At 41.5% G+C, this 25,979-nt stretch overlaps 3 protein-coding genes across 6 annotated transcripts in view; 2 read left to right on the forward strand and 1 right to left on the reverse strand.

The window, feature by feature from the left end:
- mgrn1b (mahogunin, ring finger 1b) lies at positions 1 to 7,911 on the forward strand. 2 transcript variants are annotated; one of them, XM_040047087.1, is made up of 17 exons: positions 1 to 374; positions 1,052 to 1,170; positions 1,296 to 1,384; positions 1,484 to 1,630; positions 2,241 to 2,358; positions 2,482 to 2,548; positions 3,159 to 3,202; positions 3,299 to 3,346; positions 3,745 to 3,813; positions 3,902 to 4,061; positions 4,169 to 4,278; positions 4,412 to 4,626; positions 5,008 to 5,119; positions 5,198 to 5,243; positions 5,330 to 5,434; positions 5,798 to 5,843; positions 6,098 to 6,215. In XM_040047087.1, exons 1-16 carry the CDS (start codon positions 287 to 289, stop codon positions 5,836 to 5,838), a joined length of 1,578 nt encoding a protein of 525 aa, XP_039903021.1. In that variant the 5' UTR covers positions 1 to 286; the 3' UTR covers positions 5,839 to 5,843; positions 6,098 to 6,215. The 2 variants fall into 2 exon arrangements, with proteins under 2 accessions (XP_039903021.1, XP_039903018.1); XM_040047084.1 differs by lacking the exon at positions 5,798 to 5,843 and having other exon boundaries at positions 2 to 374; positions 6,098 to 7,911.
- A 2,697-nt stretch (positions 7,912 to 10,608) lies between these two features.
- Positions 10,609 to 12,040, forward strand: aanat2 (arylalkylamine N-acetyltransferase 2). Its single transcript, XM_040047262.1, has 3 exons — positions 10,609 to 10,964; positions 11,123 to 11,277; positions 11,377 to 12,040. Exons 1-3 carry the CDS (start codon positions 10,799 to 10,801, stop codon positions 11,680 to 11,682), a joined length of 627 nt encoding a protein of 208 aa, XP_039903196.1. The 5' UTR covers positions 10,609 to 10,798; the 3' UTR covers positions 11,683 to 12,040.
- A 112-nt stretch (positions 12,041 to 12,152) lies between these two features.
- Positions 12,153 to 25,979, reverse strand: part of rhbdf1a (rhomboid 5 homolog 1a (Drosophila)) — a 28,854-nt gene continuing 15,027 nt past the window's right edge. Inside the window, exons 2-19 of one of the 3 annotated variants that reach the window (XM_040047005.1) lie at positions 21,408 to 21,552; positions 21,193 to 21,332; positions 20,588 to 20,692; positions 19,159 to 19,372; positions 18,641 to 18,847; positions 18,369 to 18,491; positions 18,138 to 18,301; positions 17,589 to 17,837; positions 17,378 to 17,489; positions 17,201 to 17,275; positions 16,906 to 17,067; positions 16,714 to 16,814; positions 16,560 to 16,623; positions 15,935 to 16,029; positions 15,765 to 15,840; positions 15,467 to 15,567; positions 13,277 to 13,430; positions 12,153 to 13,153 (exon numbers count right to left, since the gene is read on the reverse strand). In XM_040047005.1, coding sequence (XP_039902939.1) covers positions 12,734 to 13,153; positions 13,277 to 13,430; positions 15,467 to 15,567; positions 15,765 to 15,840; positions 15,935 to 16,029; positions 16,560 to 16,623; positions 16,714 to 16,814; positions 16,906 to 17,067; positions 17,201 to 17,275; positions 17,378 to 17,489; positions 17,589 to 17,837; positions 18,138 to 18,301; positions 18,369 to 18,491; positions 18,641 to 18,847; positions 19,159 to 19,372; positions 20,588 to 20,692; positions 21,193 to 21,332; positions 21,408 to 21,524 — 2,679 coding nt within the window. In that variant the 5' untranslated portion in view covers positions 21,525 to 21,552 and the 3' untranslated portion in view covers positions 12,153 to 12,733. Of the gene's footprint in view, positions 13,154 to 13,276; positions 13,431 to 15,466; positions 15,568 to 15,764; positions 15,841 to 15,934; positions 16,030 to 16,559; positions 16,624 to 16,713; positions 16,815 to 16,905; positions 17,068 to 17,200; positions 17,276 to 17,377; positions 17,490 to 17,588; positions 17,838 to 18,137; positions 18,302 to 18,368; positions 18,492 to 18,640; positions 18,848 to 19,158; positions 19,373 to 20,587; positions 20,696 to 21,192; positions 21,333 to 21,407; positions 21,553 to 25,979 lie in introns of all 3 variants that reach the window. The other 2 variants (XM_040046998.1, XM_040047009.1) reach the window with 2 other exon arrangements.

Consider the following 25,979-nt stretch of genomic DNA (forward strand, 5'->3'; position numbering starts at 1 on the left):
GCTCCGGAACGCTCGGCGACAGCCAATCAGCGTGTCTCCCTGCTTTGTTAGCTCTCCTCTGGCAAAACAACAGCTCGTTTCGATTTGTTTTTGCTTTTCGCCGCGTAGCCACCAAAAAACAGAGCGAGTAAAATGTTAGAATAAATAAAGCGTGTATTTGTGTTTGGTGTTATTATCGTTTTGGTGTTAGTCTAGACTGAAGGCAGAGGAAGTTGGAACTGCCGACGCATCGTTCGCTGCTAGCTAACTGGAGCTAATATCGAGCGACCCAACAGAGAAAGCAGAGATGGGGTCCATCCTGAGTCGTAGAATCGCTGGTGTTGAAGACATCGATATTCAAGCCAACTCGGCTTACCGATTTCCACCGAAATCTGGTAAATGATCGTCAATGTCTCCGATGAAATCATATTCCTCATAAACACCCATCTTCCTAACTAGTGTGGTCTAAATGCGCTTTCTGCTAATGACCGTCAGCCGCGCAGACAAATAATGATTGTAAACATATGTGATTGGGATTTTTTTTTTTTTTACCAATAGACGGTAACTTAATAAAACATTTTTGTCAGATTTACAGTATTTTCGGTGTGTCGGATATTGCTGCCACCGAGGATAAAGCACGATGGCTGTTTATTAGGCTATTACAGACAGACAGTCTTGATGTTCATCAGGATGATCATGAGTAGATGGACTTTTAAGAACTGGGGAATCATAGATGTTGACGTAGTGACCCTCTATGTCATAAAATGATTCTCACCCTTTAAAGCAATAACCTTTAAACCACAGTTTGATAGCATATAGATCTTTTCACATTGTAAAAATAATGTGAAGATGGGTATATAAACTAGTTTAGCCACCATTTTATTGCTTGCCAAACTAGTTTTCTTAGCATTAACTGAATAATGGAAGTATTTTAAATTTGACAAATAGCTGAAAAGAATCAAAATTAAAGCTTCAAGGTTGGTGTGCTGCTTTTTCCGAAATGACTGCACTATTAAACATGAGTGCATCCAATCTGTTCATCCCTTTTTCTTTTAAAATATCTCACCCTCAGGGAATTATTTTGCCAGCCACTTTTTCATGGGAGGAGAAAAATTTGACACGCCACATCCAGAGGGATACCTTTTTGGGGAAAACATGGACCTGAATTTTCTTGGAAATAGGCCAGTGCAGGTGAAAACTGTTGTTTCTTTAACCTGCTGTTTAGCACTGTATTTTCAACAGCAGTTTGACATTTCTTATCAATAAAATGGTCAGTAGAACTATTTCAATAATTTCAAATCCTTCTATTTCACTAGTTTCCATATGTAACACCTGCACCCCATGAGCCTGTGAAAACCCTGAGGAGTCTGGTGAACATCAGGAAGGATTCTTTGCGTTTGGTCAGGTAGTGATATAAAGGCACTATCACAATGAAACATCACCATAACAGTTTTAATGAAGCCAGTCACATTGGCCTAAGCCTTGTCAAATGTCTGGATTGTAGGTATAAAGATGACTCTGACACACTGGCGGAGGACGGTGGGAAACCAAAGGTCCAGTATGGTGTGGAGTTCACTTTTGATGCTGATGCTCGAGTGGCTATCACCCTCTACTGCCAGGCATTTGAGGAGTTCTCCAATGGCATGGCAGTGTAAGGATTTAATCTTACAATTAATACAATCAATGATCATCTGGTTTTTTACTTATTAAATAAAAATCCATGCCCTGTGTGAAGTAAACAAAGATGGGGCACATGCATCTGCCTATGGGAGGATCAGTTGTACCATTCACACAGACTGATACTGCTCTGACACAGCGCCTTCATGTTAATGTGAAGCAGTAACAACAAGAAAGATTTAAATGCTGTTTTATGGGTGTGAGATTGAGCTCCAGAGCACAAAGTCTAGAATAGATGCAATGGGTCCTTAGCAACCACCAGTCACCATGGATACCAGATAAGACTCAGACAAAGACGAAAGTGATAGTCTGAAGTTGCAGTCTTATGAAACAAACAAGATGATCCATAAAATGACGGCGGCTGCTGCTGTTGTGCTTGGTTTTCTATTTTCTTTAGTTTGATTTTATTTAAAAAGTGTACTGAATTTCTTGATACATATAGGTGTTAGTTCACATTGAGTCTTAATTGCTGATGTCTGTATAAGTGCAGCAGCAAAAAGTTTCCAGGTTGTACTGGAATATTTCTTCCCTTTTCTGTCATTTCCAAAGTCAACTTTGATAGTTTTGCTGTCTTATACATGTAGGTACAGCCCAAAGGATCCGTCGATGGCCTCTGAAACTGTCCATTACAAGCGGGGGGTGAGCCAGCAGTTCTCCATGCCGTCTTTTAAAATAGATTTCAGCGAATGGAAAGAAGAAGATGTAAGCATTTGCAGTAGCTAATGCATTTTGTAATCAGTTTAATTTAGCACATAAAAAAGCATTGCATCACCACGTTTGATTTGATATATGTCTTCTATTTATGTGTAACTGTCTCCTTTAAAGCTGAATTTTGACCTCGACCGAGGAGTGTTTCCCATGGTGATCCAAGCTGTGGTTGATGAAGGGGATGGTAAGTTGCTGGAGCTGCACAGGACTAATACCAATATTGAGACTGTTAAAAAGGGGACTGTTGAACTTTTTCTTACATTTTGTCTTTAAAATATGCTACAGTTGTAGATGTTTACAGCAAACATGGCCAAAGATTTAGATAATTTGGTCAGTTTATGTACAGGTAATTCTTGTGAGCCAAAAGTTTAGGCATTTAGGTGCTCTAAGTGTTTGGTTTGTGACTCTTTTCTCTGCTCTTGCTTCTATATGATATCAGAGGAAGCAGATCTCCCTTATATAGTCATCTCAGGCAAACAGTTTTTCTCTTGTGAAAACAGGAGAGCCACCCCCATGAACTTTCTTTTTGGGATGAGCAGCCAATCAGAGGAAGGTTAGAAGGGAGGGTGACCTTCAAGGAAGAAAAGCTAAACTGCCTTGTTTAAGATAAAAATAATTATTTTGAACTCTGAGTCATGCAAAGCTACTATAGTGGAGTCAAAAAAATAAAATTAAAAAGCTGGAAATCATCTCTCAAGGGGCTCCTTTTTAACATTTGAAAGTAATGGACTACGATCACAGTTTAATTGTTACCTCAACATTTGTAATAATCTTGATGTTTTGTTTTTTCCAAGATTGCCTTGGACATGCCCATGTGCTTTTGGCAGCATTTGAAAGAGTATGTATATGTTAAAAAACAATAAATAATTTTAACATGTAGAGAGCATGTTTACTATTTATATGAGCTAAAACATGTCTCGTCTCCCACCCCCAGCATGTTGATGGGAGTTTCTCAGTGAAACCTCTGAAGCAGAAGCAAATTGTAAGTTTATAAAGGTTTTTATTTCAGTCTTGTATTATTATAAGTTATTGAAGTTTAGAGTAAAGTCATATTTGAGCCGTTAGTTATTTATCCAGCCCATGTGTGGCATGTTTCTATCAAAGAGCAGGTGAAAGGTGGATGTTTCAGCCTGTGAAAGCATGTGAGCAGATGTGTGCCAATCTCTAAAGTAGACTTGATTGTAAACCTGCGCTTTAGACTCTGAATGTATTTATTTATTCTACATTTGAGCGACAAGCACTACTTTAATGTTATTAAGTATACATAACAGATTTACAGTCATTTGTAGTGAATGGGTTTTCTTTCAAACTTTTAAGAATATGTGGATATTTTTTTTATAAAATCTAAATGTTGAATTTCATTTTTTACTTTTTTCTCAGGTGGACCGTGTAAGCTACCTCTTGCAGGAGATTTATGGAATCGAGAACAAAAACAACCAAGAAACTAAGGTTGGAACTGCTAACTGAGAAGAATCACGATGTTGTAAAAAGTTGGCTGTGATTGATTTGTAAGCCTTTTTGTTCTTCTTTTCTCTAGCCATCTGATGATGAGAACAGTGACAACAGCAACGAGTGCGTCGTCTGTTTGTCTGACCTGCGAGACACGCTTATCCTGCCCTGCAGACACCTTTGTCTCTGCAACTCTTGTGCGGACACTCTGCGGTACCAGGCCAACAACTGCCCCATCTGCAGGCTGCGTAAGAAGTGTTACTTTCTTAAAAAAAAAAAAAAAAGTTGTGTCATGCTATATGAGCAGGTTTAGATTCAATCAATGAATTCATTAATGAATGTATCTGCTTTCCAGCCTTCAGAGCCTTGCTTCAGATCAGAGCTGTAAGGAAAAAGCCTGGAGCTCTTTCTCCCGTGTCCTTTAGTCCAGTTCTGGCTCAGACTATGGACCACGATGAGCACTCAGTAAGATATACGTTTTTAACCAGCTGTGCATCTTACCTAACTGCATTAACTGTAAATATTTTTTTTTGAAATCTTTATTATAATATTAAGATCAACAATAAATCCACTTTTCTCTTTCACTGACTTTTTGCAGGGCACAGACTCAGTTCCTCCTGGCTTCGAGCCCATCTCACTGTTAGAGGCCCTGAATGGTTTGCGCTCGGTGTCTCCTGCCATCCCATCAGCCCCCCTCTATGACGACATCAATTTCTCTGGGGGTCTGGGAGGGGACAACAGACAGTTAAGCTCTCCAGAGCATTTAAGCGATGGAAGTCTGCAGAAAGGCAAAGTCAGCAAGTCACCTGACAGGTAATCTAAGACATAAAATCTTTACTGCAAGTAATCTGGTTTAGGTAGGAAATTGGATAGCATGTAATGGTGTCAAACATCATTTCCCATGAGACTCTGCCAGTAATCAGATTTACCCCTTTATCCATTTCCTGTAAAGAGCTGTGTTTTTAGTTAATCTTTATGCCTCCAGCAAATTTTCTTTTTTAGAGGAAAATTTAGAGCTGACATAATCATGTAAAATGGGCCTGTTAGAGGCTGAAGGCCCAAGGGCTTATCTAAGGGCTAGAATATTTTTGTCAAAGTCAAATTCTGTGCTTGAATGTCACCGTGAATAATTAAATTACCACTTCTAGTAGTATAGTTAAGTATTTCTTATTTTTCTGCATTGTTCCCCTCCAGCACCCTGAGGTCTCCATCGTCTCCAATCCAGGAGGAGGATGAAGAGAAGCTGTCGGAGATGTCTGATGCTCAGCCACACACTCTTCTGTCCAGTAGCCCCGCCCCCACAGATGTAAGCTTCTTCTTCACTAACTGACATTAAGCTCTGACACCAGTACAGACAAAAACCTACCTTCCTTTATTCTTCCAGGCCACAGTGACTGAGGACGTGGCAGAATCCCTGTCTCCAGATGAAGGTGAGTTTTCTCCTTTGGTTCTCAGTGAACAGTCAGTGATGTGTTTGAGTGACAGTGATGACATTCTGGACTTTGTTGGTATCCAGAGGACAGGATGCATTCTGGAGGAGACATTCTGCAGGACTGCATCAGTGAACACAGTAGCTTGACCAAAACAGAGAGTGACCCACCAGGTGATCTGTCTTTGCCAGGTAAGAGATTTTCCATCTGGGACGAAGAACAAAAAAAAGCCCTTACAAGGATCCTTTTAATTAAGGAAGAAGTGATAAAAATGAAAGATGTGTCATTTCTTAAACTTTGGACCTGTACTTTCCGATGAAAGCTTAGAGCAAATCAGGTCTTCACAAAGTGAAGACGTGTCACTGTTGACTGGAAGTTAAATATTCCCTCTGGTACTTTAGCTCAGTGTCTTTCTTCTTTAACCCTGGACTTTAAGGCTGCAATTCTGTGTGCTTTGCCTCTAACGTGTGTGCTCTGGTGCTTCTGTGTGTTATCTACCCCCCCTCTTCTGTTCCCTGCCATCTTGTCTCTTTTTACCATCTCACTTTGGCCAGCTCTAGGTCCTGATTCCTGCTCTATTGGTATGGAGGAATAACTGTGGTATGTAGGCTTTCCTGTCTGCTCTGCTTCTCTGTGTATGAGCTCTACTGATGATAATGGTAACATTCACTGCTATCATTCACAGCTAGAAACCTCCCCCCAGCAGTGATATGTTCTGTTATGATCAACAATTAAATGCCTGCAAGGCCAAACTGGTGTAGAACAGTTTGTTCTCCTACTGAAAGTCTGAAGGGAAACTTCACTTTTAACTATGTTTCTTATTTATTGATTGTTTCCCCTTTTTCCAACCCCAGGGTCATCAGAAAGCCTGAAAAGTCAGAGCACAAACTGCTCCAGCCAGCCTCTCCTGTGTCCCACGAGCAGCCTTCATATGGAAGATGAACATCTCATCCACTAACTCCTCCCATTTTTGCTTCAGAGATCATCCAGCTCTTTCGTTCCTTTCACCCCCACAGCTCAGTCTTCTGCTTGCGTGATCAGAGCTGACAACAGCCCCGAAAGGAAGTTAACAAGAGTGAGGCAGGACTCTGTTTATTCCATCAGCATCTCTTGACAAAACAAAAGAAATTGGACGGTCGCAAAGATGTTTGTGATGGCTTGTTCTATGACTGAAGTTTAAAAAAAAAAAGATCAACTCCCCCCAGCTTTTTATTAACTTTCGAATGGTCTTCAGTCGTCGAGTTGTTGTTTAGTAATGTTTATTCCAGAGAAATTTCACTGCCTGTCATGGTGGTGCTTTTAAGCGCACTTACTTTAAATTAACGCTGTATCAAAGTTTTTGACACTAAATTCTAAAGAATTCATAAATAAGGATTGTGTTTGGAAATCAGTGAAACACTTTAATGACTTGACACTTTAATCGTTTTATTCCTGTCAGGCTGATTTATGGGCTAAAGTTTGTATTACTTGTGTATCCGTGTGGCCATTTGAGGTGATTTTGCTCTCCCAACAAAATCAGTTATAATTCATTCCTCACAACAAAAGTATATAATGACATATGTCTTAAGCTGTCTGCTGTCTAAAACATCAACACATGGTTTTATCATTTCAAACTATATATCTATGTTTTACAACTAGAGTCCTGTGTAGTTGCCTTTAAAATTGTACATTTTTTATATATATATATGTTATATAATATATAAAAAAAATATAAATAAAGGAACTACATTCAGTTAACATGCACAATATTTAAGACTTTGATAATCAAAAAGAGCTACAGATTTACATCCTAACAGCTGAACTCAAAGATAGCTAAAGCCTGCTACAAGCATAGATGCTGCACCTACATGTTTGCTGACTTAGTGTGGCACAGTAAGGGTGCTCGTGGTATATGTGGCAACTTTCTACAGTCCCTTTTTTTCTGTGGCAATGCCAGTGTCTGCTTCTGTGATGTAGCTGCAAAAAAAGGGGTCACGTGTTTGTGTGGCTGCAGCGACTGTACTTACCTTGGTTGTGTACGTGTAGCACACTGCATATAGATCTATGTGCCTTGAATTAATGTGGCTGCCTGCTTGTTGCAATGGACATTAGTGTTCTTAAAAATGCCACAGTATACAACAGTTTCAGCCTGTAGACAGGATTTTTTTTATGCTGATGTACAAAGCCTTTTTTTCGTATCGCAAACTTCATGCTACTGGAAAAACGTATCTTGTTATTGAGCAATATTCAATTGAACTGTTCATTTACTATGTTATTGCCATGTGTTGATTATGCATTCAATATTAGTGTTTAGGTTCAAGTGGGTTCTCCTCGTAACATTTGTGTTTTTGAAAGGAAGGCATCCGATGCAATAGATGCAAAGGCAAATGCATCTTAATAATTGGGCTCGCATTTGCATGTGAATTTGTAGATGCTTAAACCTCTGACTCCTTTGAATGCTTTTTTTTTAAACTTTTGGTAACGTGCTTATTTTGTCTTTACCCCCTCCTTTTCTGTGCCATTTCAACTTGACACTGTGCCTTCCTGTTCTGACCACTGTTGACCTGGTATCCAGGATAACTCCACACTAAGTGGTATTTGGCTCTCTGTAAAATCAATACCTGTCTCTTCCCGTGTGTGTATAGCAGCATGTGTATAACAATAAAGAAAGAGTCATTACTTCAACTGCCAGTTGTTTGCTGATCATCTCAAGAACACAGTTCTATTAAGACAATATTATGCTGTAGAGCTCACAGATTACAGTTTAATGCTGACAAATGTACAAGTTTTTGACAGTAAAACAGTGACATTTGCTACTGTGTAGATGTAGGAAATTAGCCCAGAAGTTTAAGGATTCAGAGTTTTACAAGGCAATTACAAGCATCGTGAAGAAAAGCACACACGTTTAGTAGTGGATGAAGAACATAAGAGATGTAAAATGATGTTTGCAGTCATCACTCAATATCAATTAAATCTGTCAAGCTTCAGATGAAGATGTTGGTCCTGAAATTGATAAAAACATACAAATCTGTGTTCTTTAAATGTAGACAAATACTTGGTCACACCCAAAAAGGTTCAGTGATAGCACAGTTTCCTATGTTATGCACTGCGTCATGTAAAAGGATGAAAAGCAAAGAAAAATTCAAAGCTATCAAAGTCTGTCTTCTCTTCTTTTTTTCTTTTTTGCTGTGTGCACAATAGCAAACAGAATACTGGCAAGTCTAGTATCAATAAATATTATGTATATTATCAAATAAAATTAAAAGTGTGCATACTCTGTTTCTGTCATTATGAAGACCAAGCACCTGACACAGGGTTTTAGAATTACACTTAAGCACTCTGCTACTTTGGATTATATCTTTTATTGTGTATAAACATGACAATAAGGAGTCTTCTGTCACTGTGAACACTGCTCTCTACTGGCCACATGGCCAAGGAAACGTGTAGCTTTGGATCACATTTCAGTGTATTTTTCACAGGGAGCGTTGACTGTGAAGAAGGTCTGAGTGAATTCTCTATCCTGAACCTACATATGCATGAATGTGCAAATATATGTATGATAACACACATAGGAGGTTACACCCATATTAAAATAAACAATTAAATCACCAGAACATCTAAAACATGAAGTCTAGTCTGATCTTTAAATAAATGGATATAATGTATCCCAGAAGAATAAATAAATGAACGACAGCTCATTTCAGTAAGAATTTTCCACCCGTCTGATGCAAAATGTCTCAGAGCTTTTCTGCAGTCATGATTAGCTGCTGCCCAGCTCAGACAACAACAGCTGTAAGCCAGTTTAAAGTTTAATGAGGATTCGGTTACACAAGCTCGCTTCAAGCTAGCCTGTAAAAACATAATACACTGTAGAAATGTGCATGTGTGCAGTATGTGTGTATCCACACACACACACACACACGCACACATTAGATTAGATCTATGACACTTTGGTCAGTGGGTCAGCGAGGCTAAATTACATAACGTCAGAGTTTAATAAGCTTTCACATGCTTACACACCTTTGAGCGTCAGAGGTCCGTTTCCTTTTCTACATTTGTCTGAATGAGTGAAAGTCAACTCTGTCACTGTTTAACTGTAACAGTGTGTTCAGCACTGACAGATTCCCAGGTCAGAAAAGGTAACGCAATCTCTGGCCGTGTACATGCCTGACATCTGATGATCCGGCTCACATAGATGTTCTTGTATTTTTGATTAGCAGGCTGTCCAGATAACACAGAATAAATGAGATTTACAAAACATTATTACAGCCCAAGGCCAAAGGGAGGAGTGGTATGAAGCAGTAATCCCTAATAATAATGTTCCTTTTTTAATAGTTGAGGCCATTTGGAGAAAGTATTTGTACAGCCAAATAACTGCAGTATAAAATATAAAACTCTTGGGGCCAGAGAAATAAGGCTTTCTTTTTTCAGTCTTAACAAAGGAAAATCCAATGAAAAAGTTTATTAGATGAAGAAGTTTAGGAATGCAATGCATACACATCCACAGAATTTGTGGTATAGAGCACTGTGGTTTTATTTCATGACATGAAGTGGTTTGCTGTAGAGTGAACTCAAAGTGTCCTTTGAAATTCTACTGTTGTGCTGACAGCTAAACACGTCTGTGTAAACAGGTTTACCCAAGGCCAGCTGATGCTCGTGCGCTCTCATTTAATTAGCCTGTGCTAAATCTCTTTAAGGCATGAAATCACCCCCACAGCAATCCGCATAAAATCTCTCCTCCTTACTCGGTTCAGTCAAAGTAGCCCGGACGCCCTTGGTCTCTAAAAACACGAGCATCACCACAACAGTCACACCATGTCCTGCACATCCCCACGCTGAACAAGACAAAACCCAGAGGACATGCAAATGTGCATGTGCCAATATCCATGTGCCCATGAAAACTAGTATCTCAACAACACGCTTTTTTTCATACTGAAGGTTCACAGTTTTACAATTAATCTGCCTGAGTTATTCCATCTGTGCAGGCAGGATATTACCATTACAAAAAGATATTCTAACACAGAGGGAAAAACTAAAAAAAGACTTCTGTAACTACTCTGACACGAGGTTGATTCAAATGTTTATCTCAGTGTGGGAATGATTAAAGCTTTCTGAATACTAATAAGTAAAAAATTCTCACTGAACTGCTGCAGCTACAGACTTGTCAATCTCTTAATGTGGCGGTGCAAACCAAATCCAAAGTATAAAGCGCATAAAAAATACAGCAAGAACAATAAAGTCTGCTGTTTAACGTTAGAGGATTTTAAGACTTTGGTGGCACGTGCACAGACAGCTATCCTACTTGGAAGCAGCCACTTAGAGATCAGTTAAAAAAGAGGAGGAGGGAGAGAGAGTGGGGGAGGCGAGAAGGTCAGCATCTTGCCAGCTGAGGTGACTAAGACTGGACTCAGAGCTGTGGGAAAAGCAGGGCACGGGAGGTTTTGTTAGCAGGGTTTAACTTTATCTGACTGCTACTAAAAGTTCTAGTAGAAAAAGGCTGGAAAAAAGGAGACAGACTCACAGGAGGAACTGTGTGAAATAATCAGAAGCTCCTGTTGTTGCTGTATTGAGGCATCATGACACAACAGGTCAGTGGCTTACTGTTCTTCAAACCCTTCTTTCAGAAGACACCTGTCAGGGTGGACAGCTCTCTGCAACAGAGGCGGCACACACTCCCAGCCAGCGAGTTCAGGAACCTCACACCACAGGATGCCATCAGTGTGTTCGAGATTGAAAGAGAAGGCAAGTCATTAGGCAAGATCGTTGCATTTCATATAAGAAACATATTAATATGTAACTTCATCTTAGTGCCATTTACAGAGTTAGTGAGAGCATATTTCTCTCATGCTTTCATTTTCATTCCTCCCACAAACTGACGCACTCTCTAAAATCCTCCCCAGCATTTATATCTGTGTCTGGAGAGTGTCCACTTACCCTGGATGAAGTTCTTAACTTCCTGGGTCAGTGCCCTGAGCTGTCTCTGGGCTGGTTTGAAGAGGGACAGCTGGTAGCTTTCATCATCGGCTCTGGCTGGGACAGGGAGAGGCTTTCACAGGTATTTCACAATTGCCTGATTTTGGTGAAATGACTGTGATTCTGTGGCTCATTCATTTTCTTTTTTCTTTTTTTAATAACATTACTTCTATTTAACCAGGAGGCCATGACTCAGCATGTCCCAGACAGCTCCACTGTGCACATCCATGTGCTGTCTGTGCACCGCCACTGTCGCCAGCAGGGAAAGGGCTCCATCATCTTGTGGCGCTACTTGCAGTACGTGAGCTGCATGCCAGGCCTCCGTCGAGCTCTGCTGATCTGCGAGGATTTCCTCGTGCCCTTCTACCTCAAGGCTGGCTTCAAGGAGATAGGGCCATCAGCCATCACGGTATCTAACATGCACTTCCAAGAGATGGAGTACACTCTATCTGGACAGGCGTACTCACGGCGGAACAGCGACTGCTAGTCCTTCAATCCTTACCCTGCTCTCTCCACTCCACTTATTTCTAACATGGACTCTTGTCAAGCACAAAATACTGCAGCAGGAGAAAAGAGGACACGAATATAGCTGGCCTGGGTTCGGTATCCTAATGCGTCCCCTGATCCACTGAACATGGAGTTAAGTCTGTGTTGAGGCCTGAGGGGAACAACAGTGGATTTAGGTGCTCAAGCAACAAAATGAACCTGTTGCTTTTCTCAGTTATCTATTTATCTAGTCTTCTGTCACTTGTACAATAGATTAATAATGTTTTTAATTATTATAGAAGGCAATTACTGTAAACAACATCTCAGTGTAAATACAATTCTATTTTTATAAACCATACAAATCCAAGCTGTAATACAATCCCATAGCTTGTTGCGGTTTTGTTTGAATTCTTATGAGTTTAAATACTTTAAAGCGATCTTCATCATGTGCTCAAGCAGGAGAGGCAGACATTTTCATTTTGTAGATTTTTTTTTACTTTTCTTTTCAAATACATGTGAGTAGACAGGTAGCTAAAACACTACCGTGTTCAAAACAGTAATCACTTCTTGAGAAGCAATAAAAAAAAAAAAAAAAAAAAAAAAAAGGAGAGATAACATTCGAGTGCTCAGCATAATGTAACAAAAATATGGCAGTAGTTGGTACATTTATCAACAAGGCACCAAAGGTATCAATATCTGATTTTTGTCCCTGCTTTTGTATGAGGTTGCCTGGATAATAATATTAATAAATCTTTTGCCTGGAGGGTGAATGTACAAAAAAAGGGGAAAGAAAATCTTCATTGTTCCAGCGCTGGCTTTTCTCATTTCTGCAGGACAGCTAGGTGTTTTGGTGAGGTTCACAAGTGCCTTAGCTTTGTTTCACTGGACAGTGAAGGAGTGATGATGAAAATAAGTCCTTATGATGAGTGGTATGGGTATTCATATTGAGTAAAATAACACAAGCATATTATCATAGTCCACATAGAAGAGGGAGACAATCCCCCAGCCAGTCCGTGTCTTTTGACCTGATGCCTTCCTGCAGTGCTCACACTTCAGTGGAGGTGAGCGTTGAGGTCATACTTCTCGCAGAACTTGTCTGTAAAGGGTATGCAGGTGAGCAACTCGCACCATTCACACTTGATTGGGTAGACGTAGAAGAGCACCACGAGGCCTGAAAAGAGTCCAACAAACACCAGCAGGAAGATGATAATCTGGCAGCGTTTGCGGTACAGGTCCATGCGGCCAAAGCTGATGTAGGGTAGGAAGGCGAAGGACAGGAAGAAGCCAGAGATGAAGCCACAAATGTGGGCAAAATTGTCGATCCAGGGCAGCAGCCCAAAGGCAAAGAGGAAGAGCACCACGCACAGCAGTTTGGTGAAGGCCCTCCAGGGCTGGGCCAGGATCTGCCAGCTCTGAAACAGCTCCACAAACAGGCAGGCCAGAATCCCAAACTGCGAGCCAGCTGGACCCACCTGAGACAAAGACAGCATCGAGGGACACAGGCTTGAGAAAACACAATGAGCTGTTCAGTCTTTTATATCTGATCAAAATTACTTGTCATTTTGTGAAAGGTATTGTGTCTAGCTGGTGATCACCTCTGCTCTGTAGGGCAGGAAAATGGCTGAAGCTAAGTTGCCAGTGATGCCACTGAGTATGTAAATGATTGAAATGCGCAACCAGCCTGCCAGCTTCTCCAGATCCCTCAGGATGGTCATCTGGAAAGCCACCGACACCAGGCAGTGAAGGATTCTGGGAGGACAGACAACGACAAATAGTTCATATGTGCGACGAGTGTGATGCGCGAGTGAATGTGGGTGAAAAGCCGCACGTGTTGGGAAGATAATCCCTCTGTGTTGAAGAGGCAAGCCCCTCATGTGCCGAGTGGGAATGACTTTGCTCAACAGCAAAATCAGCCTCGATCTCACTGAAGCTTAATGAGTTCGTGTAGCGAGGGCACTTTGTTTAATTACCCAGGAGAGAGATAAGAGACTGAATAAAGATGAAGCACTGCTCTTCTTAAGGTCAGCTCTTTGTGCTGCCTGACTGACAGGTCTAAACTACACCAAAGAGAAACTGACAGTCTGATATATACTGCGAATAACTGCAAGTAATGAATACGTGGAACACATGGAAAACAGCTGGAGTAACTTTAGCCAACTGCATATGAGGCACTGCTGGTTCATCTGATAAGAAGATTGCCCCTATCTCTCTAATGATATTGTATTATAATAACATTATTATATATACACTTTTAAACAGGAATAAAGACAGAGAACAATTAAATCCCCCCAACAATGGAGGGGAGAACAGAGCTTCCCTTGAATTTGTATTGCACAAACGTGCTGGTTTAAAAGAAAAATATGTACAAAAAAAGGAAATTCCTGAATGCAGCAGTTTTATAAGATGCGCTACCAACAGGGTAATGAACTCAGAGCTGCCAAACCAAAGAACATTTGCAGGAGTCAAATGTGGCAACGACAAGTGAAGCGTCAGCAAGAAGAATCAGGAAACCTGTCACTTCTCTGCCTATTCATGCAGCGTGCACTCCTGTCACTATCTGACACGTCAAATATTAAAATGTCAGTTTGGGCAACTGTATTTATATCTAACACATTATTGTGGAATATTTAGTTATTCAGCAAAATAAGGAACATTATTATTTACTAATTGCTTTATAGTTCAGTCGCACATAAGTAAAAATTGCCGGTTGCACGTAGAGCATGCACCACTCTCGCCTACGGGTGACCACTTGCAATTGCAAGGTAAACGAACACGTCACATGTCAGTTTAAAATCTTTTTGTGTTTACTTTACAAAACAGAAATAAACTACCCACGAGTTCTTAATTTTTATGTATTCCAGAGAAGCCATTTGCTAACAAGTGGCATTATGATATTACAGAGGATTTCCTGGAAATTCATCTTCATTTTGCCAAGCACAGGAAATTTGGACTGGTAATATTATTACTTACTTTATGTGACTGCATTTGTGCTTCAGTAATAATGAAAGACACATTAATTTGTGAAGTTTGTTGTGCCAAAAACTCACATAAGTATGAGAAACTTTATGATATTATTATTATATGCATATTATCTTATTTTCTGCACTATTCCAAAAAGTGTAGAGGACAGTTAGCAACCAATAAATATAATATAATTTAAAGAATGAAAAAGTCATCCCTGCAGTACTCAGGTGCCTACATAATCAACTAGCCAACACTATTTCAACACTTCTTAACTGGCATATTCTCCCATTCAGTGTGTATTTTTTTAATAAACAAACAGGAACCAACCACATATAATTCATTGTCTGTAAAGGCACTATTTGTCCTCACCTCCTTTTGTTGTCTTCTATTACCCATCTATTCATCTTTCATATATGTGTTGAGGATGCCTCTGTATTTGATTCGTTGTGATACGAGGACATATTGATACCAAGAGCTAATTTCCTTGTGTGTGGCAAACATCTTGGGCGGATAAACCTGCCTGATTCAGATCTTTTAATAATTTCTGTCTTCGCTGCTTGGTGCTAACACAGACCCTGACGTGGACCATTTCCACTGTCTGATAAGAAGAACTGTGTTAATTGTCCCTCTGGTTGGTGAAATTAGTTATTATTATTATTATTTTCTTTTTGTTTAATCCAGCTCATGTTAGAAGTTGTCTTGAAACAATAACTAAACACCACAAAACCTGTTAAAACTTTCCAACTATTACTTTTATTAGTACTTGATTCTTTTGCCAGGTAGAAAGCTGAATGAGCAGCTACTGCCAGCGACTGACTCACCCAGCATGTAGGAAGAGTGAGAGCCAGAGCCTGTAAAACTGATCTGGGACCTCAGGGTTGAGGAAAGGCAACAGTCCACACACATCGTCCATGCAGTGCACCTAAAGAAAGGGCAGAACACGGTGTCGTGACATAATAACATCACACAGTCATAATGAAAACCCAAAACAAGGAATGGAAAAACTGGAAAGAAAGGCAGACACCTACACAGTTCCTTAAACATTAAACCCCCCCCCACATCTTTCTAATCAGTACTAATTGTTTTTTTTTTTCTTCTGTATTAAACAGAGTTGCTTACTTGAGAGCAAAGAGTAGCCTCCTCATGAAAGTAGCCCTTCATGAAGTCACAATATTCCCGGGATGTAATTTCACACCTTGAAGAAAGCAAACGGCATGTGTTAAGCAAGTGAATCAAGTGGTTATTCATCCAGTGTGCAATTTATTTGGAATAAATGTTTCTCTCCTCACCTCCCTTTGGTTCCAATGCAGCAGGGTCGGCCTGTGATGGTACAGTCTATATGAGGCAGGTTGGTATGGTTCCCTGTGTTGTACCTGGTACAAACCTAAAAGCCAGGGGAAAAAGGGAACAACAGTCAATTTATCCTGATTATATCCAAGGCAAAAATTTTAAAATAAAACAGAATGAATTCTGTAGTGTAAATTTTTTTTTTTTTACAACTCAGCTACACCAAAAGCAAGCATTTTTTATACTGAGAATAGTATAAAAGTAGCAGGGAGAAAGATGATAACATTGCTAAATTGCAAATGATCTAAAATTTCTGTGTTTTGAGGTATAACATAAATATTAGAAGGGTGTCAGGATTTACCAGTCGTAGCAATAAAGGTGAGATTTAAAAAACTCTTTTAATGCATTTAATCGATCCTTAGTAGTGGAACAGTGGGTGGTTGACCTGCAGCGCTGAGGGTACCAGCTCCTCGAGAAAACCGGCACAAACACAGGGACAACATGCAAACGCACACAGGAGGGCCTAGCTCTAGATTTAAATCCTGGACTCTCTTGAGAAAAATCACAATCTGATCTATCCTTCTTCTGTTTGGGCCTCAAAACCAAGCAGCGTTTCAGCATACTCACTGGCCACTTGGTGATGTCATCGGGCCATTCATGAGGTGACACTGAGGCTGGCTCTAGACATATCCTGGAAGCACAGAAGGTATAGCAGTACAGTGTCGTTATCATTAAATAAACACCGCAAGCTTCAACCACTGAAACTACTAGCGCGCCTTACCTGGGATCCTGATGGCACACTGAACCGTACTGTCTGTCTTCACCATTTAACTTGGGAGTGCTGGGATGCCCCGGCCATTTCACCCACACAGCCAGAGTACTCTGAAAACAAGAAATCAACATTGCCCACGGCTTCTCTTTGATGCAGAACTGCAAATGTCAAGGATCCCAAAATAAAGGGTTGTTTACCGACCGAGCATTCCTCCTCTGAGGTTTGGACGCAGCCTGAGCGATCGTTGCGCACACAGCAGGCAGAGTTTCTTTCGATGTCCCTCTTTTCCCTGATGAGATCATGCACTTGCTGGTCTTGGCGCATGCATGGAGAGTATTTGGCCCCCAAGTGGATCAGGGCTTCCTAAAAATGAATGGATAGAGGTATAAAGGAAAAAATTTAATAATTTGCTGACATTTATGCATGAACTCTAAAATTTAAAAAAAGAACAAATTACAAACAAACAAAAAAAAACCCACAATCAAAGACAGCTTACCGAACTGGGCCCAATCCAAAAGTTCTCCTGCTGTACAAACTTGACATTTTCATACACACCTTTGTTTCTTAAAACCTGAATTATCACACACAAAAAAAGAAAGGTTACACATTATTGAAAGATGAAAATTGCCAAGGCGTCAATGCACATACATCCCCCATCTGAGCCTGGACTCACAGAATCAACCGTCTCATGCTGGGAGAAGCCTGGAGGTGCAAAACCATAGATGGACACAGCCAAGATAGTGATGAGCAAATGGACAAAGGTGATCCAGTATGTAAAAAAAGGCCTAGAAGAGACAAAGAACATGTTTAATAAGCAGCAGCTACACATCCATCAACATCACCCACTGTGGGGTAGAACTGCTCATTAGTGAGAAGTTTTGTACCTGTGGTCATCCATATCCTCTATTTGTCTCTTGACGTAGCTGTCAATGCGCTTGCGGTAGGTGCGGTTTGTGAGTTTCCCCACCATGCCCAAGCCATAAGGCCGTTTCTCTCGGGCAAAAAGCTTCTTGACAGGAACAACAATGCGCTGCCCACGCCGCTGTCCGTGAACACTCACGACCTCCTGCCGCAAGGGCACCTTTGGTGGTCCAGTTCCTTCTTTGGCTTTACGCCACCCTCGCTCCAGAGGTCTGAAATAAAAGGGAGACGTATGTCCTCATCAGATAGTGCATTGTCTTTTAGAACAAATTTCCAACTTGCGATAATGTCAGACAACATCGCCAACCAGAATCACAAACCTACACTGTCAGTTTATATATTGCTTTTTATATTGTCTATTATATTTTGATTTTTGGAAACACTGATCTAAACTAACACTACTGTCTGACTCATATCTTTTGCACTTTTCATGAGAAAACTGCTTTCCAGGAATGAAGATTCATGTTAAAATTATCAGCACAGCCTCACTGACAAACCCTGTGGCAACTCACAGCATGAGATGACTTCTTTCCAGCTCCGTCTTATCTAGGGCGCTGCCTGTCAGCTCCGTCTCATCCTTCTTGCTGCTGGGCTCGGCCTCCTTCACGGCCGCCTCAGACGGTGACTCAAAGACTTCGTCTGCGTATGTGGACAACTCCTCGTGCATCAGAATATCCTACAAAGAAGACACGATTAGGGGCTTTGAAACATGAACAAGAATATTGTTATTTGTCTCGTCTTACTCTAGCAAAGAAGGATGTGTCCAATTCATCAGGAAAGTCAACCACATCTTCCTCCATGAAGCTTGCGGGGGTGAAGCTTCGTCTTTGAGCCCGTCTTAGAGTGCTCTCCCGTAATGAGCGCCCCTGAGAAATATCATCAAAATCAGTGAACCAGCACAAATAGAGCCCACATGCAAAAGTGTTTTACTCTTTATTGTACAGTATTAATGCTAATTTTTATAAAGACTGCATGTATTTAAATGTAATCTGTTTACTGGATCCCTCCCTCCCACCTTGACCAGCGCCGCTGCAGCCCTGAAACTCATCTTTGCCACAGACTCCCTCTTACGTCGGCGAGGCAGCCGATTGAGACCTGAGCGGGAGCTGGTGAAGGAGCAAAGCGAAGCAGCTCCAGGGGTGATGGGGGTCTGGGGCACGCTGTAACCATCCACCTCCTCCACCATGCGGAATGCTCTTCCTCGCGCCAGTGGGTCCACAATCTGGAGATCAGTGGATCAACAAGTTAGGCAGATCCCACAAGAATGTTTTACCTCAGATATTAGATACATGTTTTTTAAAAAGTTCCCCTCTTTAATTAAGGCCATAAATACCTGTGTTTTCTCTTTTTTTTTCATCAAAATTACACATTTATTTGCAATCACAAACAAAATAAACAGTGTGACACCTGCTAGATAAGTTTTTATTACACTTACACTGTAATGTCTTTTGAGCAGTGTTATTTTCATGTCCTCTCTGCTAAATTAGATCAGTTTGGTTTTTTTAAACATGTAGTGTCAAAGTGTCCCTTTACCTTTTGCATGCCATGTTGTGAGGAGGGGACATAGAGAGGAGGTGGAGTCTCAGTGCTGGTCAAGGAGATGTTATCCTGGCTGGGCAGGTCCATCTCTCGGATCACCTGTGGTTTTAGCTTTCCATAGCGCAGGCTGCAGTGGCGCAAACTTTTCCTCTGCCATCTCTGAGTGGCATCTCCGTCCTTACTGACTCCAAACCAGTCCGCTGTTCCCCTTAAAACCACAAACACCAACTTTTCAGCTTCATTTCCCGCAGAGATATTAAATTCACCTACCTTTCTAAAGAAAGACAGAGTGAGAGAACCTTGCAATATATAGAGGAGTTGGTCGGCAAACATGCAAGGCACTGATAAGACAACACCTCCCACGGTGTAAAAAAGGTGCCCTAGATAGTCTAAGTAATGGGCACAGGAGAGGGAACAAGTCTAGGCATGTACTGCGTATGTCCAGATACACTGGGAAAGTCACACATTTACACACTCCAAATATTTATGCGCAGTGTAGTCACGCACTTTTAGGAACTAGTTGAGTTTTGAGGCGCCAAATAAAATCTTAACTGACACCAGCAGACAGTAAATCCCATTAAACACACAATAAGGATGCTTTTTAAGTTTTATTTGTGTCCCACTCTGCACACCGGCACATTCTGGTAACCCTTGATGTATACACATGCAATCATGTTGTTTAAGTTGAAGCCTAATAAGTACCAGAGCAAACAATGTTACAGCTCCCCGAGGCCAGGAAGTGGAAGTGGAAACATTCTTCAAAGGAAAATTCAGGCCAGCTAGCTGTTTCTGCACTAATTGCCAGCTGCAGAGTGAAGGCTAGGTGGAAATTTGATGGTGTTTATGTATTCTTAAGCTCACCCTTTCCTTAAGACGATGTAATATCTGTGTGACCCTTAGTTCTTGAAGTGTATGCTGGTGATAGGACTGCGTGATAAGCACAGACGTTGAGAGCCTTTTATTGCGTCAGCTTGGCTTCCGTGATTATGCCTGGTCGTTGTCACTGCCCAGGAACATACTCTCTAATCTAAAGGGGCCGTCAAATCTGGCATGTCATCCTTAAAATGCTGGTTCACTAATGAGCACTGCTCTAAGACAACATATACATCTTGTGATTTGTTTGGCAGATGGCCATTATTGGCCATTACTACAACATTTGTTTGTAACAGTAACAGGAAAATAACAGCTTTTGGTTTTGCATGCCCTTCTGACTCATTTATAAAGAAGTCTTTGTGGTGGTGACATGACGCATGGATGCGACATCCAGTGACTAAAAGAGAAATGGTTTCCTGTCCAGCAGCTGGACTGATACCGATCAAATGTCTAAGGCTGCATTAAAAGTATCAAGCCCATATATTATAATAGTGAACTCAGTAATTACAGATCTCTAGCCTCATTCTGAACCAAACACATCCTGGCGTACCTGAGCAGAGTTCTGGAGAGAGAGTGGTGTTTCCTGGTGCTGCGCCGTGCAGCCCGCTGCCCCTTAACGGGCACTGTGTTAATCCGCTCAAAGTGAACCCTCCTGCTGCTGTGACCAGGCAGAGCAGGACCACGAGGTGGCGAGAAGGGACAAGAAAGGGGAAGGAGAAGAAAAGAGAAAAGACAACAACAGGCAGTGAAAAGGAAATGTGCAGCTGGATAGCGCTGTGGCAGCCATGCGGAGAGAGCAAAGCAGATTGTTATGTAAAGGTTTTCATTTAAAGTTCCAAAATTAGGAAGGTAATACCGGGCAGAGGACATCAAGATGTTAACGGGAAGCAGTTAGGAAATTTGGAAAAAGGTAAGGGAGGGGAAGTTACTTTTTAACATGCCACCATCCACTATTTAACTTTGCATGACATCCCATAATCTGTAAACTAAAGTCACAAACTCTAGCCAACAAGACGTGGGCTACAGCTTCACTGCATGCTACTCTGCTAAGGAGATGTTAAGTTCTTAAAGTTAAAATTCTAAAGCTTCCTGAAGTGTTAATCCTAAACTTCCATATTGTGGGTGATGGCAATTAAAAAAAAACAAGTGTTTTACCTCTTAATGGTCTGAGTGATGGATGACTGGCGTTGCAAGACAGGCCGCCGGGTGTCAAAGACATCGCGGGGTGGGGACTGGAGGTGAGAGGGCTCGACTGGCATGCTGATACTGCGCAGAAAACCCTGTCTCTTCACCGGCTGCAGAGGAGATTTATTGGAAAAGTGTTAACACACATAAATGACAACAGTGACAAAAAGTAAGGGAAAGAGCACCTGAACAAATGTGGGAGGCTCATCTAGTGACATCTGAGTCGTGGGAATGTCCAGCCTGAGCCAGGGAGGCTTCTTCCTCTGCAGGCTGCTGGTGCTTTCCCGCTGTGGTTCAGCCATGTTCTCTGTCCCACCCCAGGCCTGCCAGCTATGCACACAGAGAAGGAGCAGATGGCATTAATATAATGAGCCTCAATGTATCAAATGCAATTAACAGAAATACCACAGGGCCACAATGCACATGTGTTTTCTGCTGTAAACATGGTGATCACAATGATTTTGTGCTGCAGAAGTGCTTCACAAGAGGGTGCTAAGGCCTCTTATTTTATTCAAGCATGGGCGTTCACACAGTTTCACACAGCTCTGATTATCAGACAGTAAAGTGGAAACCACTGAGAATAGTCTACAGCTCACTCCTTCCTTGAAACAGATCATCTTAAGTCTTTTTTTTAAAGCAATAAATATCTTTTTCGGAGTGAGGAAGTTAGCAGGTTTCAACATAATCCCTTAATTCTACAGTTAAAAATCTAATGCAATCCTTCTTTGCGGTTAAAAGCAGCTCTACAAGAGACTAATGACTGTGTATGTGCTCCCACGACAAGACCCGCGGACCACAGGAGGCGCTCAGTATACATCAGCATCAGACAGCCCCGTCTGTAGCTGCAGCCTTGTTATCACCAGCCTTTCCTTTAATTGTCCCATCATCTAACTTCACTTCTCTGGGTATGTTTTCTATTATTTTCCTAATTCCCATGAAAATCTGCACTCTTTAACCCCCTTTACTCTACTCCTTGGCACTTCCAAAGATCAAGCACTACCCTATGAATTTTTTTGTACTCATTTATCATTGATTAAATCAGCTGTTCAGTCAGCAGTTTGGAGGAATGAACAAAATAACTGACTGCCTTTCTTTAAAGTGGAAACGTGTGAACTTGTGAGACTATAGAGCGGTTAAAAAAAAACAAATAAATCTGATAAGTCCCTTCCCTGTCCTTGTGCAAGCTCTGACTGGGCTTCTCATGAGGTTAAAATGCCTCACATGGCAGTTCATTTCTTCATTCATTTTAAAAATAAAATCACATCAGGGGCTTTGACTCAAGCTTTCATCAGCCACACTGGGTCATGTCCTCACTTCTCTTTCTACAGTTCAAGCGTCTTAAAAAAATGTCCACGCCTTCTAGTGACCACATCTGCTCCACATTGCCAGTTTAATGCACCACAGGCTTCTGTTTCAAGCCCAAGTGATGATGGGAAGTGTTGTCAGTTGATCTCAGCAGAGCTGGAAAGAAAGCCTCACAATGAGACCAGCAGGGTCATCGCCAGTGTGTTAACATTTAAACATGGCTGACCTCTTCCTGACAGATATTTCTTAATTTGCAGGCTCATAAAAGGGCACCGGTATAATTGCTGTGTCACATGCTGACATTTCTCCCACTGCAATGCTGGGAAAGTGCTACTTTACGCAGAAAATCTAGATGGGATCTTTATAATACAATAGCATACACTTAAGGGTGCTACATTGGGGGTTTATCTGTCATTCACTCTCCCTGTGGAACATTTTGGACTCATGCACCTATTAGGTATTTATCCCAACTGCTGTTTGACCTCGAGTGACACTTCCCGATACCAGATTATCACCGCAGACTGGACTAAAGCCGGCTGGTGATGAGTCAAATGGATTGATGAGTAGAGCGATGACAGCATGCAAAATGTATTTACTTTTTTATTATTCTCAACTTTGTCCCATATATTTGGCCTCCGGTGACTTCACTTATGTTTAATCTGTTTAATTTACATGTAAATTCACAAAAGAACAATCACTGTCTTCATCTTTGTCATTGCCCGGCCACTAACATTTGGAAAATACAAGTGTGACACCAGTCACACACTCACTGTTGCAACAACAGCCATCTCTCTTGCCCCGAGCTAGAATATCCAACATTTAATTACTTTTGCCATTAGTTCAAACAGCGGGGCTCCTGATATAGAGCAGATCAGCGAAGGGAGGGAGGAGGGAGCATCCGCTTCAGGGTTGCAGACAGGCATAAACTGGGACTGAACTGAAGCACCCAGAAGCTAATTTTGATTTATGCTTAATCTGTTTTGATTGCTTTGGCTTGGGCCACTCCTTCTTTAACTTATTTTGCCCTGAATGCTGTGTTGATGGTGCTTTGACTTCAGAAAATAAAGGAGGGTTAGGTGGAATCAGACTAATTTACTTATTATTGTTTCAACGCTAAGCTTCCTCCTGCTTTAGGCTCTTTTCTTGCCTGCTGCATCCCACTCATCCCATCTGTATTTGCATAAGTGATTGTCATTTACAGGCAATCACAAGTTTCATTTTCTCTAAACAATTTTTTAGATTATGTAAATGACGTCAGAGAGAAAATCTGACAGCTGAAAGAGATATTTTGTATATCTCACAGAGCGGGAACAGCAAGAATGGCAAGGACTGTGTCCCAGTCATTCCACATCTGTAAAAGTAGTCTTGCTGGAGATGCCAGTATAACCTGATGTGGCAGGATTAATCCAGCCATATGCTACTGTTATAATTTTCCATTAGTCTACTGGTCAGTGGGCTGCAAGGGCGTTTGGTCAAATCCCAATGTGAACTTCTAACTTTTAACAGACAGACAAGCCAAGTGCCTTGGAAGTCTGTTTCTGTCTTTCTCTCTCGTCTCTCTCAAAAATCAACATTGCAGCTGACCTGGCATGGGCCTGCAACTCCTGTCTTTGGAGGGGTTTAGCTGGAACAGTGGGTATAATCATTGCTGAGTTGCACCAACACACGTTTCACAGTGAAAAAACATAAATCACTGCAAGGAAAAGGTCAGATTCAAGGCTGGTCCCTGTCTGAGGAAGACTGGACATCACAGGCAGGATGTCCTTCAGGAGCAGATATCCTTAGGGGAAGAGGAGTTAAACTCCGTCTTTGGCACTTATTCAGAGTGCTGGATTATCCTTTCCTCAACATTGCACTGTTATCTGCAATCACTTGGGGACTCAAGGCTAAAACGCACCCGAATGTCTACTATGAAGGTGACTGTGCTTTTTTTTTTTCTCGTGGCGTATGGCAACAATTTCAAGTGTCTGTTTACATTCCCACTGCTGATTGATGTGTGCATACCACAGATTAAATCTACTTTTTTAAAAAAATTTCCAAACGATTTGTTTTGACTTCAAGATTCACATCTAAAGCGGGAAAGGGAAAACACCCACATCCATAAATTAGGACTGCGCCTCGCAAGACTGGCTCCCTGCTGTCAGCTGGTCCTTGTAAGAAACTAACACTTCCTACTCAATCACGAGATCCACGACAGCGTGGATTGTTTTTCATTCTGCCTCTCCAGGACACATTAGGCAGCAGAAGACAGACAGGCGAACAAAACACAGAGATCAAGCTGACATCTCTCCAGGTGCGGGGACGTCCAATGGGCCATAATGAGTGGGGCTGACAAGCATAACCGGAGCTCTTATTCTCTGTCTGGGAAGCTGCGTTATAGTCTGCATACAAACTCGAGCCCAGTGAAGTTTTCCATGCCATCATTTAATGTAATCACTTGGGAAATGGTCTTCAGTCATGCACATAAAGACATTAGCTTATGACAACAGAGGCCCAGCTGTCACAGGTGAGGCTTAAAGTCAAATAGAAGACAAGCTTGGAGGATGAAGCTCTAAGTGCTACCTCAGACACTTTCAGGAGCAAGAGAGAGAAAAAGCTTCTCTCAGACGGAGGCCGTGCTATTTTTCTCTGCAACATATCAGTTTTTGTCCAGCAGCTTGTATGCCTCAAATATGTGAAGCACCTTGGATAGGCGCATAACCCTTGTGTTTTACATGCCTCTCATAAATAAAATAGTAATCTGGCTGTGACCTCCTTTATATCAGAGACATTGCCTTTTCCACACACGCCTGCATCACAATCTACGGCTCTCAGTCAGTCGCTTTACATTTTCATCACCATCAACATTACAATAACATTTTTTTCCGGTACAAATGAGTTATCTAGGTATTTACCAAGGGTATGAAACTCTACGATATCAGTTGTTTTAGATATCAAATTAACGAATCAAACATTTCTGAGATAATTAGCCCAGAGACGCATTTGTACAGTCTTGGAATCTTCTCCATCCGCGGTCGTTTATAATCTCAGTGAATGCCATACCCACATTCCACAAGAGCTCTGGTAGAAATTAAGCCAAGCTAAAATGGCAGCGCCAAAAACCACATGAAGTCTAACAATTATGGACAGGAGCTGGCTGGTTTCCGGGTACTGTGTGTGCTCTGCTGCTATGTGCTGCTCTACAGGAGGCAGACTGGCTGCAACCACACTTCGGGTGGCTGAGAGAGCTGTGTCACTGAGGCTGACAGAACCTAAGGTGCCTGGCCAAGTAGGGTCCTGCTTGTTCCCAGCATGGCTTGTACATCCAAGGTTTACGTTGGAAAGGAAGAAAGGCTGGATACGAAGGATGGATGACCTGGTTAATCTGAGGAGTGAAAAATCAAGATACCCGATTCATGAAAGCACCAGTGCTTCCTGGCCTCGAGCATTCATTCCTCCGTCAATACTCTTTA

Source organism: Simochromis diagramma, unplaced genomic scaffold (assembly GCF_900408965.1).
Source record: "Simochromis diagramma unplaced genomic scaffold, fSimDia1.1 OVJJ01000321.1, whole genome shotgun sequence".
Lineage (NCBI taxonomy): Eukaryota > Metazoa > Chordata > Actinopteri > Cichliformes > Cichlidae > Simochromis > Simochromis diagramma.

Bases quoted from the DNA above. Each gene is read 5' to 3' on its own strand.
- mgrn1b (XM_040047084.1), top strand. From the start codon at position 287: ATGGGGTCCATCCTGAGTCGTAGAATCGCTGGTGTTGAAGACATCGAT. The intron at 1,631-2,240 runs GTAAGGATTTAA...TTATACATGTAG, and splicing joins TTCTCCAATGGCATGGCAGT to GTACAGCCCAAAGGATCCGT. The intron at 2,359-2,481 runs GTAAGCATTTGC...TCTCCTTTAAAG, and splicing joins GCGAATGGAAAGAAGAAGAT to CTGAATTTTGACCTCGACCG.
- aanat2 (XM_040047262.1), top strand. From the start codon at position 10,799: ATGACACAACAGGTCAGTGGCTTACTGTTCTTCAAACCCTTCTTTCAG. The intron at 10,965-11,122 runs GCAAGTCATTAG...AATCCTCCCCAG, and splicing joins GTTCGAGATTGAAAGAGAAG to CATTTATATCTGTGTCTGGA. The intron at 11,278-11,376 runs GTATTTCACAAT...CTATTTAACCAG, and splicing joins ACAGGGAGAGGCTTTCACAG to GAGGCCATGACTCAGCATGT.